A 10,308-nucleotide genomic window follows, 5' to 3' on the forward strand; every position below is an offset into this window, starting at 1 on the left:
TCGAGTCCGGCAAACGTTTGCCGGACTCGAAGAACACAGAAAACACAAGACGTTGGGTAAATACAGCCCTTCAGCGACTCGGGACTGCAGTTGGTCTTGACAACATATTCCGCTGTGACAGAGAAAATGGTTGGATGCAGTGCATCAGCTGCTCTAGTAATAATAGAGTTACAGAGGCTTGTGTTTCAGATACAAATACACAACCTCAGCAAGGTCAAGGTGGCAGTGGAATAGGAGGTGGGAGGGGCGGAGGGGGGCGGAGGTCAAGGTGGCAGTGGAATAAGAGGTGGGAGGGGCGGAGGTGGCCGGAGGTCAAGGTGGCAGTGGAATAGGAGGTGGGAGGGGGGCGGAGGTCAAGGTAGCAGTGGAATAGGAGGTGGGAGGGGCGGAGGTCAAGGTGGCAGTGGAATAGGAGGTGGGAGGGGCGGAGGTGGGAGGGGCGGAGGTCAAGGTGGCAGTGGAATAAGAGGTGGGAGGGGCGGAGGTCAAGGTAGCAGTGGAATAGGAGGTGGGAGGGGCGGAGGTGGGAGGGGCGGAGGTCAAGGTGGCAGTGGAATAAGAGGTGGGAGGGGCGGAGGTCAAGGTAGCAGTGGAATAGGAGGTGGCAGGGGTGGAGGTCAAGGTAGCAGTGGAATAGGAGGTGGGAGGGGCGGAGGTCAAGGTAGCAGTGGAATAGGAGGTGGGAGGGGCGGAGGTGGCAGGGGCGGAGGTCAAGGTGGCAGTGGAATAAGAGGTGGGAGGGGCGGAGGTCAAGGTAGCAGTGGAATAGGGAGGTGGGAGGGGCGGAGGTCAAGGTAGCAGTGGAATAGGAGGTGGGAGGGGCGAAGGTGGCAGGGGCGGAGGTCAAGGTGGCAGTGGAATAGGAGGTGGGAGGGGCAAAAGGAGGTGGCAGGGGCGGAGGTCAAGGTGGCAGTGGAATAGGAGGTGGGAGGGGCGGAGGTCAAGGTGGCAGTGGAAGAGGAGGTGGGAGGGGCGGAGGTGGGAGGGGCGGAGGTCAAGGTAGCAGTGAAAGAGGAGGTGGGAGGGGCAGAGGGCGGAGGTCAAGGTGGCAGTGGATAGAGGAGGTGGCAGGGGCGGAGGTAGAGGGGGCATAAGGGTCCGCAGAGAGTAGTTAAGTTTGGGTAAAGCTGTGATTCAGGTGAAACAGGTTAGTTAGAATCTGAGAATCAATGCTAATGACACCATTTCACCATGCTAGCTGTAATTAGTGATTAGTAATTAGTTTTTCAGGTATTTGGTCCTAAAATATTGGACAAACATCAACCTCTGGGCACCAAGAATGTCAAACATTTACTGCTGATATATTCAATAGTTTTTGAGACATTTCATTCTAAACTGAATGGTGCATTAAACAAGCGATCAACAGATTGATAGCATGGCTAAAAATGCTAAACTAATAATATAGCTAATAGCAAACTTAAAAATATAACAAGCATATTTCTCAAGCACTTCTTCATGTTGATACAATGACTCTCAACTAAAGCCAAATTGTAAAAAAATAATCAGTAATAGTATTGACAATGTTAGCAAATCAATACAAACAAGAAAAACAAATTTTATTTTTAAAACCTTTTTCCATTTCATTTGAAACTCTGAATTTTTAAGTGATTATATAGTTATATGTATATATGTTACATTATATAGTGTTTTTATAATTGATGATCATGTAGTGGACCTCTATCCATTCCCAAAGCCGGTTTTTCATGTTAATCTGCATTTGTTGTGTTTATGATTCATTTATAGTCAGATTTTTGAATTTCAACCTGAAAAATAAGAAATAAATGTTTTCTTGTCCTCAGTATTTACAGTACTCATGTCATTGTACTCCATGTTTCTGTAAAGCATTACACAAATCTCTAGATTTTCTGTTGTTTGTTTCTGATTAAAGCTTGGCTCAGCATCATTCTGGCCTGTCTGTCTGTCTCTTACATAGATGAGATTCTGTCGGCCAAACAGAACAACCCAGTTTATATTTCATTATTAAAACCACACCAGGTTCACAACAGATTCATCATGTTAAACCTGTGCTCATGTTAAACGGATTTTGTTGGCCACCTGTCAGCACTACAACACGCTATAAACACGACACTGACATTAATCACATTGTAAAGCTGATATGATAGCAGATAGTCACTCCAGATGCAACAGACACCAACCAACAATAGCATTCATTTGGAAACACAATGGAATCATAACCCTTTAAGATTGCATCCTCCGTTATATTGTGAGACTGCTTGGCAATGCAGGCCTGCTTCAGTGTCAGTGGAAGTCACACTGTAATAAAACCTTTCTACTCACTTACTCACTTTATCTCTCGTTCACTTTTACACGAATGAATTTGAATGTTTGAATGTGATGATAAAGGCAATGAACAACGGTAAGTTTTATGGCATTGGCTTTAATCGTTGTCGTAGCCGAGGCCAAAAGTGAGTCTTACATTCTCCAACTGTAAAAATGTGTAGTTATTACACACCAATAATTATTATTAACTCAATGTATCTGTAAGGATTGATTTCATTGCTAAAATTCTAATTCAACTTTAAAGTAATTGATGACCTCTGACCTCCTGTCTTTTGACCAGGGTCTCGGAATGTGTGCAGTCCATGATCATAACTCCACTTTATTTCAATACCACCTTTCATACAAACAGCAATAAATAAACCTTTGTAAGGCTAAAGAAATTTAATGTTAAACATCAAAAACATAAAAGTTGATATAAAAATAAGCCCCAGAGAGACAAATAGTGTAAATAACAATGATTAAAACCTAAAAGCTAAGGCTTTAACATTACTCCAAATTAAAAGCCAGATTAAAAAGATCATTTAAAGCTTAGTAAACAGGATAAATAACCTTAAAATCAATCAGTAAACAGTGATCACAGTCAGTTTAGCAGTGGAGTGAGGTGATCCATTTTGAACTAGCTGTAGTTTTTCTTACGGACCTTTTAAGTAATGTAGTATAAAGGGAATGAAATATAATCAGAACGACTAGTAATAAAAGTATTTCAGCATCATCAAAAAAGGTCTGAAAAGGCGGTTTGAATTCAAATGAGAATTCAAATTTAAATAAGAATCTACTGAATGTAAATGTTTCTGTCTATATGTGGTTATAATTATGCCATCATTGTTTATTGGCTGCAGTTGGATTCCAGTAAAAATGAAACAGTTTGATACTTTTAGTTCTGTTCCTCTTATCACACGAGATGGACGACAGGAGCTGTGCTGCAGTCTTACTTTGGGCCACGTCGCTCATTTACTCCTTTATTATCTCTCGCTGTTTTAAATAAACTCAACTGAAGGTATTTGACTGTTCAAATAAGAGTGGTGCCACTCTGAAGGCTTGGCCGGGGTCTCGCTCTCCTTTATAAAAAAACAGCTCTTTCTGTGTTCACCGCACCGTCTCTCTCTGACACCAGGAAGAAAACCGAGGAAGAACTTCAGAGCTCAGACATCCGACAAAGCAGGTAAGAGCTCCTCTACTCGGGAACAGCAACGGGATTTTGGTATTAAAACTTGTTTTTCAGCTTTAAAGAGGAAGTTTGAAGGAAAGAGACTTTGAATACAATCATAGAGTAACAGGGTCCAACAGACTTTAGTTTTGAAATGAGAAAACCATTCAAAAACATGTAAACGTTTTTTTATAAGTCATTTTCTGTTTTTAAAAACAGAAAAAGTTCTGAGCTCTTTGTTTCTTGTGCACGCTGTGACGATGAACTGAACCTGTGTGCAGATGGCTGGACTGTGGTGGATGACTGTGACGCTGGTATTCCTGCTGTCTGCTGGAAGTGTTTTGGCTGACGCTAACAAGGAGAAAGAAACAGTAGACTTGATGAAGGTGTTGATGTAAGTCACCATCCAGTTTTTCCTCACAGGTTTCTATCATTGCGTAAATGCGACTGCTCATTAAGTTATATATTTTATACAGTTGAATGAATTTCGAGCAGATTATTTCCTGTGAATATTGATCAAAGAACTTTTTATACAATAAACTACGATACTGTATGATTTTTCTTTTTTTGACACATTCAGTGTTTCCCTCTCATTGTTCTGTTAGGTTTTGTAATTTAGCTTGTGTTCAGCTTTGTGTTCTTCTGCCAATAGATCCTCCTAAATGTTACACACTGGACTTTTAAATGTGCTTCGAGCACATTTTTGTTGACCTGCCTTCTACCTTGCCTACCATGTCATCACCATGTCTTTGGTTTTTATCTGAGCTATTTATTCATTTATTTTATTTTGGAGGGTCATACTTTATTATTTAACATAGATACAGAATGTACCGTACGGTAACTTTATTATTATCATTGTTATAATTATTATTGTACATGGTTCTATCCATTCTTCTATATGGCAAGCTTTCAGTCTATCTGCACATAAACTCTATTAAATACAAATTGTTTTATTTCTAACAGGAGAGAACACATAAAAGATAAGGCTGCAAGCAATAAGGACCCTCAACATCCTCACAATGGTGAATATATATATATATACGCACATGTATAAATATATATAATATATATATAAATATATAAATAAAGAGAGAGAGAGAGAGAGAGAGAGAGAGAGAGAGAGAGAGAGAGAGAGAGATGCCATTCATCTAGAGATGCAAATAAAGGCAGTGAGGGTGATATCATTGGCAAAAAAAAGGGCAAAGATGGACCCACACTTTTACACATTCATTTTAAAGCAGACAGAAATATTTGGACATATTTGGACATCTAAAATCAGTCCTGACTGACCGACATGATGGGTAGCAACAGCAATATGGTGCATCCTGACAGGGAATGTTGACAGTGTTGTATACCTCACTCTCACTACTCGTCCTATCTGCTATTCTAACTGTACCTCCTCTTCAGGTGCAGCTGCTCCGGCCTGATGGTCCCAGTCTCTCTCTCTGTAAAGGGGGCAGAAAGCTTCAAAGTGCTTTGAGTCACATTTGATTAAAAATGAAATAAAAAGTTGAATTGCTTCCTTTTGACTGCTTTTGAATTATTCTGTTGACCTGCTGTTAAAAACAGACAAGCCCTGCTATTGGAGTTGTGTTTGTAATGGTTTTAAGTCCAATATTCATCAGCTGCTGTAGATGTTCCAGAGTCTCTAACTGTGTCTGTGCTGTTTGCTGCTGCGGCGCGTCAGCGACCAAACCAAAAATCTGAGCTGAGCTGCAGAAGTGATAACATTGAGCATATTTAGATATTCTGGAATATCTAATGAGGTAGAAGGAGTAGATAGGAGAGCAAGTGGGTCGATGGGAGTTTGGGTCACAAATACATTTTCACAAATACATTTGCTGAATTTCTTTCTCCAGCTAAATGCACTAATTTTACTTCATTTATAAAATATTTAAAATGTGTTATTGTTTTATGATGATGAAGTTCTTATTCATCAAACTTATATCTCTTCAATATGGCAGCTTTTGTTAAAATGTGACGTGATGCATAGATTTGCTCTTCTCGCTCTGAGTTTGTCTTTTTAAAAAGTGGATCCCCACAAAAAAAGGGTGCACTGGAATAGATGACTTTAAGGATTTTAATGTGGAGATTATACTTTCAGAAAACACATATCAGACACACGTTATTGTTCCAAGCTGATCATATGTGTCTTTCCTGGATCTTTAAACATGTGAAGCTAGATTAAATGATGATAAATATCGTTTCAATAATTAAGTGAGGAGCAAGAATGGAGGAGATCAGAGCTTAATACAGCTTAATCTACCAATTACTTTCTTGATTAATTGATCGCCTGTATGATATTGATCGTTGTAAAATCATAATATCCAACAGCAACATCATCAAATGTCTTCTTCAGTCTGACCAACAATATAAAACTTGTGCCTGGAGAAGAGGCTATACTCTTAATTTCTGCCCCAATATTTTTTAAGTCACCTGTCCAGCAAAGGACAAACACCCTTTTGTTCATTATGACATTAACATTAGCCAGAGGTGAGAGATGCGAGACAACCTTCACCATTAGCCATCAGAATTTAATTTTCAATAGGGGAAAGGAGTTCTGCGTGCAGAACAACCTATAATATTTAAAAATAATATACACCGGGTACCTGAGTATACCTGAGTATCGACTGATCAATTAATTGCAGCTGCAGTAGATAATGAATATTGTTAGGACTTTTAGCTTTTTATAAAGAGAAAAACAAAGAGTTTAAACTCGTGACAGAAATCCCTTCAGACACATATTACGCTACGCATAATATATGGATGTTTCATAAAGGCCTTGACAAATTGCGTGTGTTCTGATACCTGGCCATGTATATATGTGTATATTTCTAATGCAGGACGAGGCTTGTGTTCAGCTCTTCAAAGATCTTAAACAATAATCTAAACTTAAAAAATAACAATTTCTTTTAGTTTTCCTCACAGAAATGAACAATAATACATAATAATGATTTTCTGTTAGAAGACTTAAAGATTCTTAAAATGAATTACATCACCAAGAAATACACTCAAGTAGTAACATTATGTATTTATCTCCGCAGTATTAGGCAATTAAAAAAAAAAAAAAAAAACCTACTGAAAACATTTCCCAAATCCTGGAATTCCACATCCGGTGTTGCTTCAGTCGCACCAAGATTTTACACTTCGGATCTGTTTTTTCTTTCTGGACAAAAAGACCAACGTAAGTACAGATTCTTTCTCCTGTTGCTGTTGTCCTGCAGCCAAATATATATTTATATATAATATATTCCATATCTGCTGAGCCGATCGAAACCTGATAATAACCTAATAATCCGATCGGATCGATGTGGGGAGCAGTGCGCAGCGGACGGGACGAGCTGTTCGGGGGAGGACGCATCAGGACTGCGACACTAAATGGGTTTTCATCCAACATACAATAATAAAATAAAATAGTGATCTTGTGTGAAACTCTAAAAACTAAAAGAGAGGAGAAACTGGAAAGAATTTGGGGCGAGTTAACTAAACAGAAAGTGAAACTTAACCCCCCTCCCCCCTTTTAAATAAAAATTTGATTACTTATATTATTATTGTTATTATTATTATTGACTATATAATGATTAAGAGATAAAGAACAAAACAATTATCAGCAACAGGCGCTTTACAGAGCTGTGATTTACTGTGCAGAGGGGCACAAAACTCTCCCCCTTCAGAGTATCGTAACCAACATCTGGATTCAGTTTGCACAAACTTTTATCCCAGAAACCCCTTCTCCACCTCTCTGTGTATCCCTTTATTTAAGATCCTCCCTGTTCCTCCTGCAGACGGTGTTGTGCAATAACTGCTGCACACTCACTGGGGAAGTTAGGGGCGACTGCGATGGTTGAGACTCTTTCTCTCAGTGAAATAACTCCCTGATTTAGTAATAATTAATAATAATATAATAACTTACACAGCTGCATGACAAAATAAACGAGATAAAAACCAAAAAGTAATCAAATATAAGTAATGTGATGTATAAGTGCTTAATACATATTATTGCTGTTTTATCTATATGTTGTTTTTTAAACTCTCTCTCTCTCTCTGTGTGTGTGTGTGTGTGTGTGTGTGTGTGTATGCAGATGGCCGGCCTCCACTGGATGGTTGTGATACTCGCTGTCTTCCTGTCTGCTGAAAACAGTTTGTCTATCGACCCAGACAGGCTTTCAGGCTATGTAAGAGGCATCAAAGGACAGTGAGTTGACTTCTGCTTTATTCACCTAAAGTAAAACACGACCTGTGCATCTATCTTTACACCCCACACATCGGTTTATGAAGCCCTGAGTTTGGCGTTATGGTCAGAGCCAGCGAAGGGGACACACTGGCCTTGCAAGATCTGGTATTACAGATCAACAGTACAATATGACAGTGGTTCTCAACATGGGGGTCAGGACCCCCACTAGGGGTCGCCAGAGTTTCACAGGGGGTCTACTTGATTTTAAGGCATGCAGCAAACTTAAAGAATATACACAGTAGGCCTATATGTCAGCATTTGGTTCACTTGTGTCTAATAAATGGTTAATTAACACTGAATTTGGGATCTTTTTTCTTTTTTTTATGATCGTTAAATGATTAAGAATACAGAATACAGACAGAAGATTGTATTAAAAGTTCCCTAAACAGAAACTAATCTGCTCAGAATTCATCCAAATCTCTGGTTTTACACAAACGTCCTGCAGTTACTGAGTTCACTGTTTGGGTTTTAAATATAATATGAAATATCCATAAAACATGTCACTGAGTCAGTTTAATAAATGATAGAAAAGGTGTCCCTTAAGGAAAAAGGTTGGGAACTAGTGCACTCTAATTTGTTTCTGAAATGGTTTCAGGTGAGAAATAATTCCCACTTTATGTTAATGCCTTGCCGGTTTTTGCATGTGGTATAGAAGTGTCATTTTCTCTCTGTTTCTTAGATACGGAGTACAAGGCATGTTCAGTGTGGCTGTGAGGATCCCCGAGAACCAGAACCAGAACCAGAATGCAATTCTTCGGCAGGTCTATAGCAGTGATCCTGGTACCAATGTGAAGAATACGATGAACAATAACCAGGTGTACGCCGGCAGCAGGGTGGTTGCAGCCAAAGTTCTGAAACAGCCCAATAGAGGAACTGATCACGCAGAGTCACGTGTTGTGGACAACTTGAACTACTTGTTCAGTAACGATGGCTGGAATGATTTGTTGCTTTTCTATGTTTATTCCTCCCCATGTGTTGAAAAATGCTCAAGCGACACCCATCGTGAGAGCATTCTCCGAAGGATAAATGTCATCAATCGATGGAATAATCGTGCTGTTGTGTTTTCTACAATATTCAAACCTCGCGTTGGTCCGGGCAACACTGATGATGAACGGCGTGCAGCCCTTCTGCGGCTCGGAGCTGTGGTCGGCCTGGGCAACATATTCCGTTGTGATGGGAATCAGTGCACCAGCTGCTCCGTTAGCGGACAGGTTGCACATTATTGTGTTTCCGATGAGTGAAGTTCCACTTCAGGTTGAGGGGCTCGGTTCAAAGCTTTTAGGACTGCTGTGATTCAGGTCAGAAAGATCTGCAGGGACATGAAGAATATAAACATTCAAGCGCTGCTGCGTTGACCTTTTCACAGCAGCCGTTTTGTCATGAAACAGTTGGGTAAACACAGGTGTTACCAATGATACTGGTTAAGGTTCAGTTTCATTTAATGTTGCAGGGCCTTTCCAGTGGGCCAAGACTCAAAATAGCAGCACCCTGACTCTGGTTGACCTGAACTGAACAGAACCTTAATTAGTATAATTGGTAACACCTGTGTTTACCTGATGTAAACATGGCTGCTGTGAGCAAGGTCAATTAACACTTTTGTAAAATACCTGCAAAACTAATGACATTCCAATCAGCAGTTCTTTGTGTTCAGCGCTAATAAGCATATATTAGACGATCCTTTCGTGCGTACCCTCCTGTCCCTGTAGATCTGTTCGAACCTGCATGAATGCACAGCAGTCCCATGAACCCACTGTGGCCGACATAAAGACATTTGTTACGCTTAAAATGCACTTATTTCATTTCAGCTTTGATAAAAAAATATATGGACATATATAACAGTTATTCTTTTAACATTTTCATTTATCATTGTTGAAGGCCTAAAGTGAATCTTACATTCTTCAATTGTAAAAATGTGTAGCTATAACACCAAAGTAAAATCCGTCATTCAAACTGGCGCCTTTTCCTTTAGCTATAGATACCAGAAACTTATTTAGAAATTATTTTTTCCTTTTTTGGCCAAAAATGGCTCTTACAGAAGTTAATTTACTTCAGACAATAAGGGTTGCTAACCCCTGTGCTCTTAAACACAGCCAACACAGTTAAAGGCCTCGTGTGTAAGATTTAGTGGCATCTAGGGGGGAGATTGCAGATTGCAACTAACTGAAACCCCTTGACTCAAGTGTTAAGGAGAAACTATGGAGGCCACAGAACCTACTACCAGTGTTTGGTTGTTACACACTGGACCTTTAACTGACTACAAACCCTGAAACATCTCTTTTACGAAACAGAAGAGCAGGGTTTTATAAAATCGTAAGTATGATATCTTCCTTGTTTATGGACTTGAAGGTTCTCCGTAGTCTGAAAGGTAAACACCCCAAAAATGATCTGCAATTGATGAGTGGTGTGGAAGACGTGCCAAACTGTACTAAAGTTTACTTTTATGTTTTGTCAATGAACCTCGGTATTTACAGTACTTGTATACTCTCCTATAAAGCATTACCAAATCATTTTCAGTTCTTTCTTATTAAAGCTTGGCTCAGCATCATCCTGGTCTGACTGTGCGTCATTTGGGAACCACTGGCATAACAATACTATTCTGTGTTTCAGTTTGGATGATGTAGGCTAA

General features: G+C 39.7%; 1 protein-coding gene and 1 long non-coding RNA gene across 2 annotated transcripts; both read left to right on the plus strand.

Annotated features, from left to right (window-relative positions):
* The first annotated feature begins 3,319 nt into the window (after positions 1-3,319).
* LOC127354657 (uncharacterized) lies at positions 3,320-4,967 on the plus strand. Its single transcript, XR_007881601.1, has 4 exons — positions 3,320-3,463; positions 3,730-3,842; positions 4,412-4,470; positions 4,856-4,967. It is a non-coding gene; the product is annotated as an uncharacterized LOC127354657 (long non-coding RNA).
* A 1,554-nt stretch (positions 4,968-6,521) lies between these two features.
* LOC127355052 (uncharacterized) lies at positions 6,522-10,227 on the plus strand. The gene is made up of 3 exons (XM_051385524.1): positions 6,522-6,632; positions 7,531-7,643; positions 8,362-10,227. Exons 2-3 carry the CDS (start codon positions 7,531-7,533, stop codon positions 8,921-8,923), a joined length of 675 nt encoding a protein of 224 aa, XP_051241484.1. The 5' UTR covers positions 6,522-6,632; the 3' UTR covers positions 8,924-10,227.
* Positions 10,228-10,308: the final 81 nt, after the last annotated feature.

This window comes from Dicentrarchus labrax, unplaced genomic scaffold, assembly GCF_905237075.1.
Source record: "Dicentrarchus labrax unplaced genomic scaffold, dlabrax2021, whole genome shotgun sequence".
Lineage (NCBI taxonomy): Eukaryota > Metazoa > Chordata > Actinopteri > Moronidae > Dicentrarchus > Dicentrarchus labrax.

Bases quoted from the DNA above. Each gene is read 5' to 3' on its own strand.
- LOC127355052 (XM_051385524.1), top strand. From the start codon at position 7,531: ATGGCCGGCCTCCACTGGATGGTTGTGATACTCGCTGTCTTCCTGTCT. The intron at 7,644-8,361 runs GTGAGTTGACTT...TCTGTTTCTTAG, and splicing joins GTAAGAGGCATCAAAGGACA to ATACGGAGTACAAGGCATGT.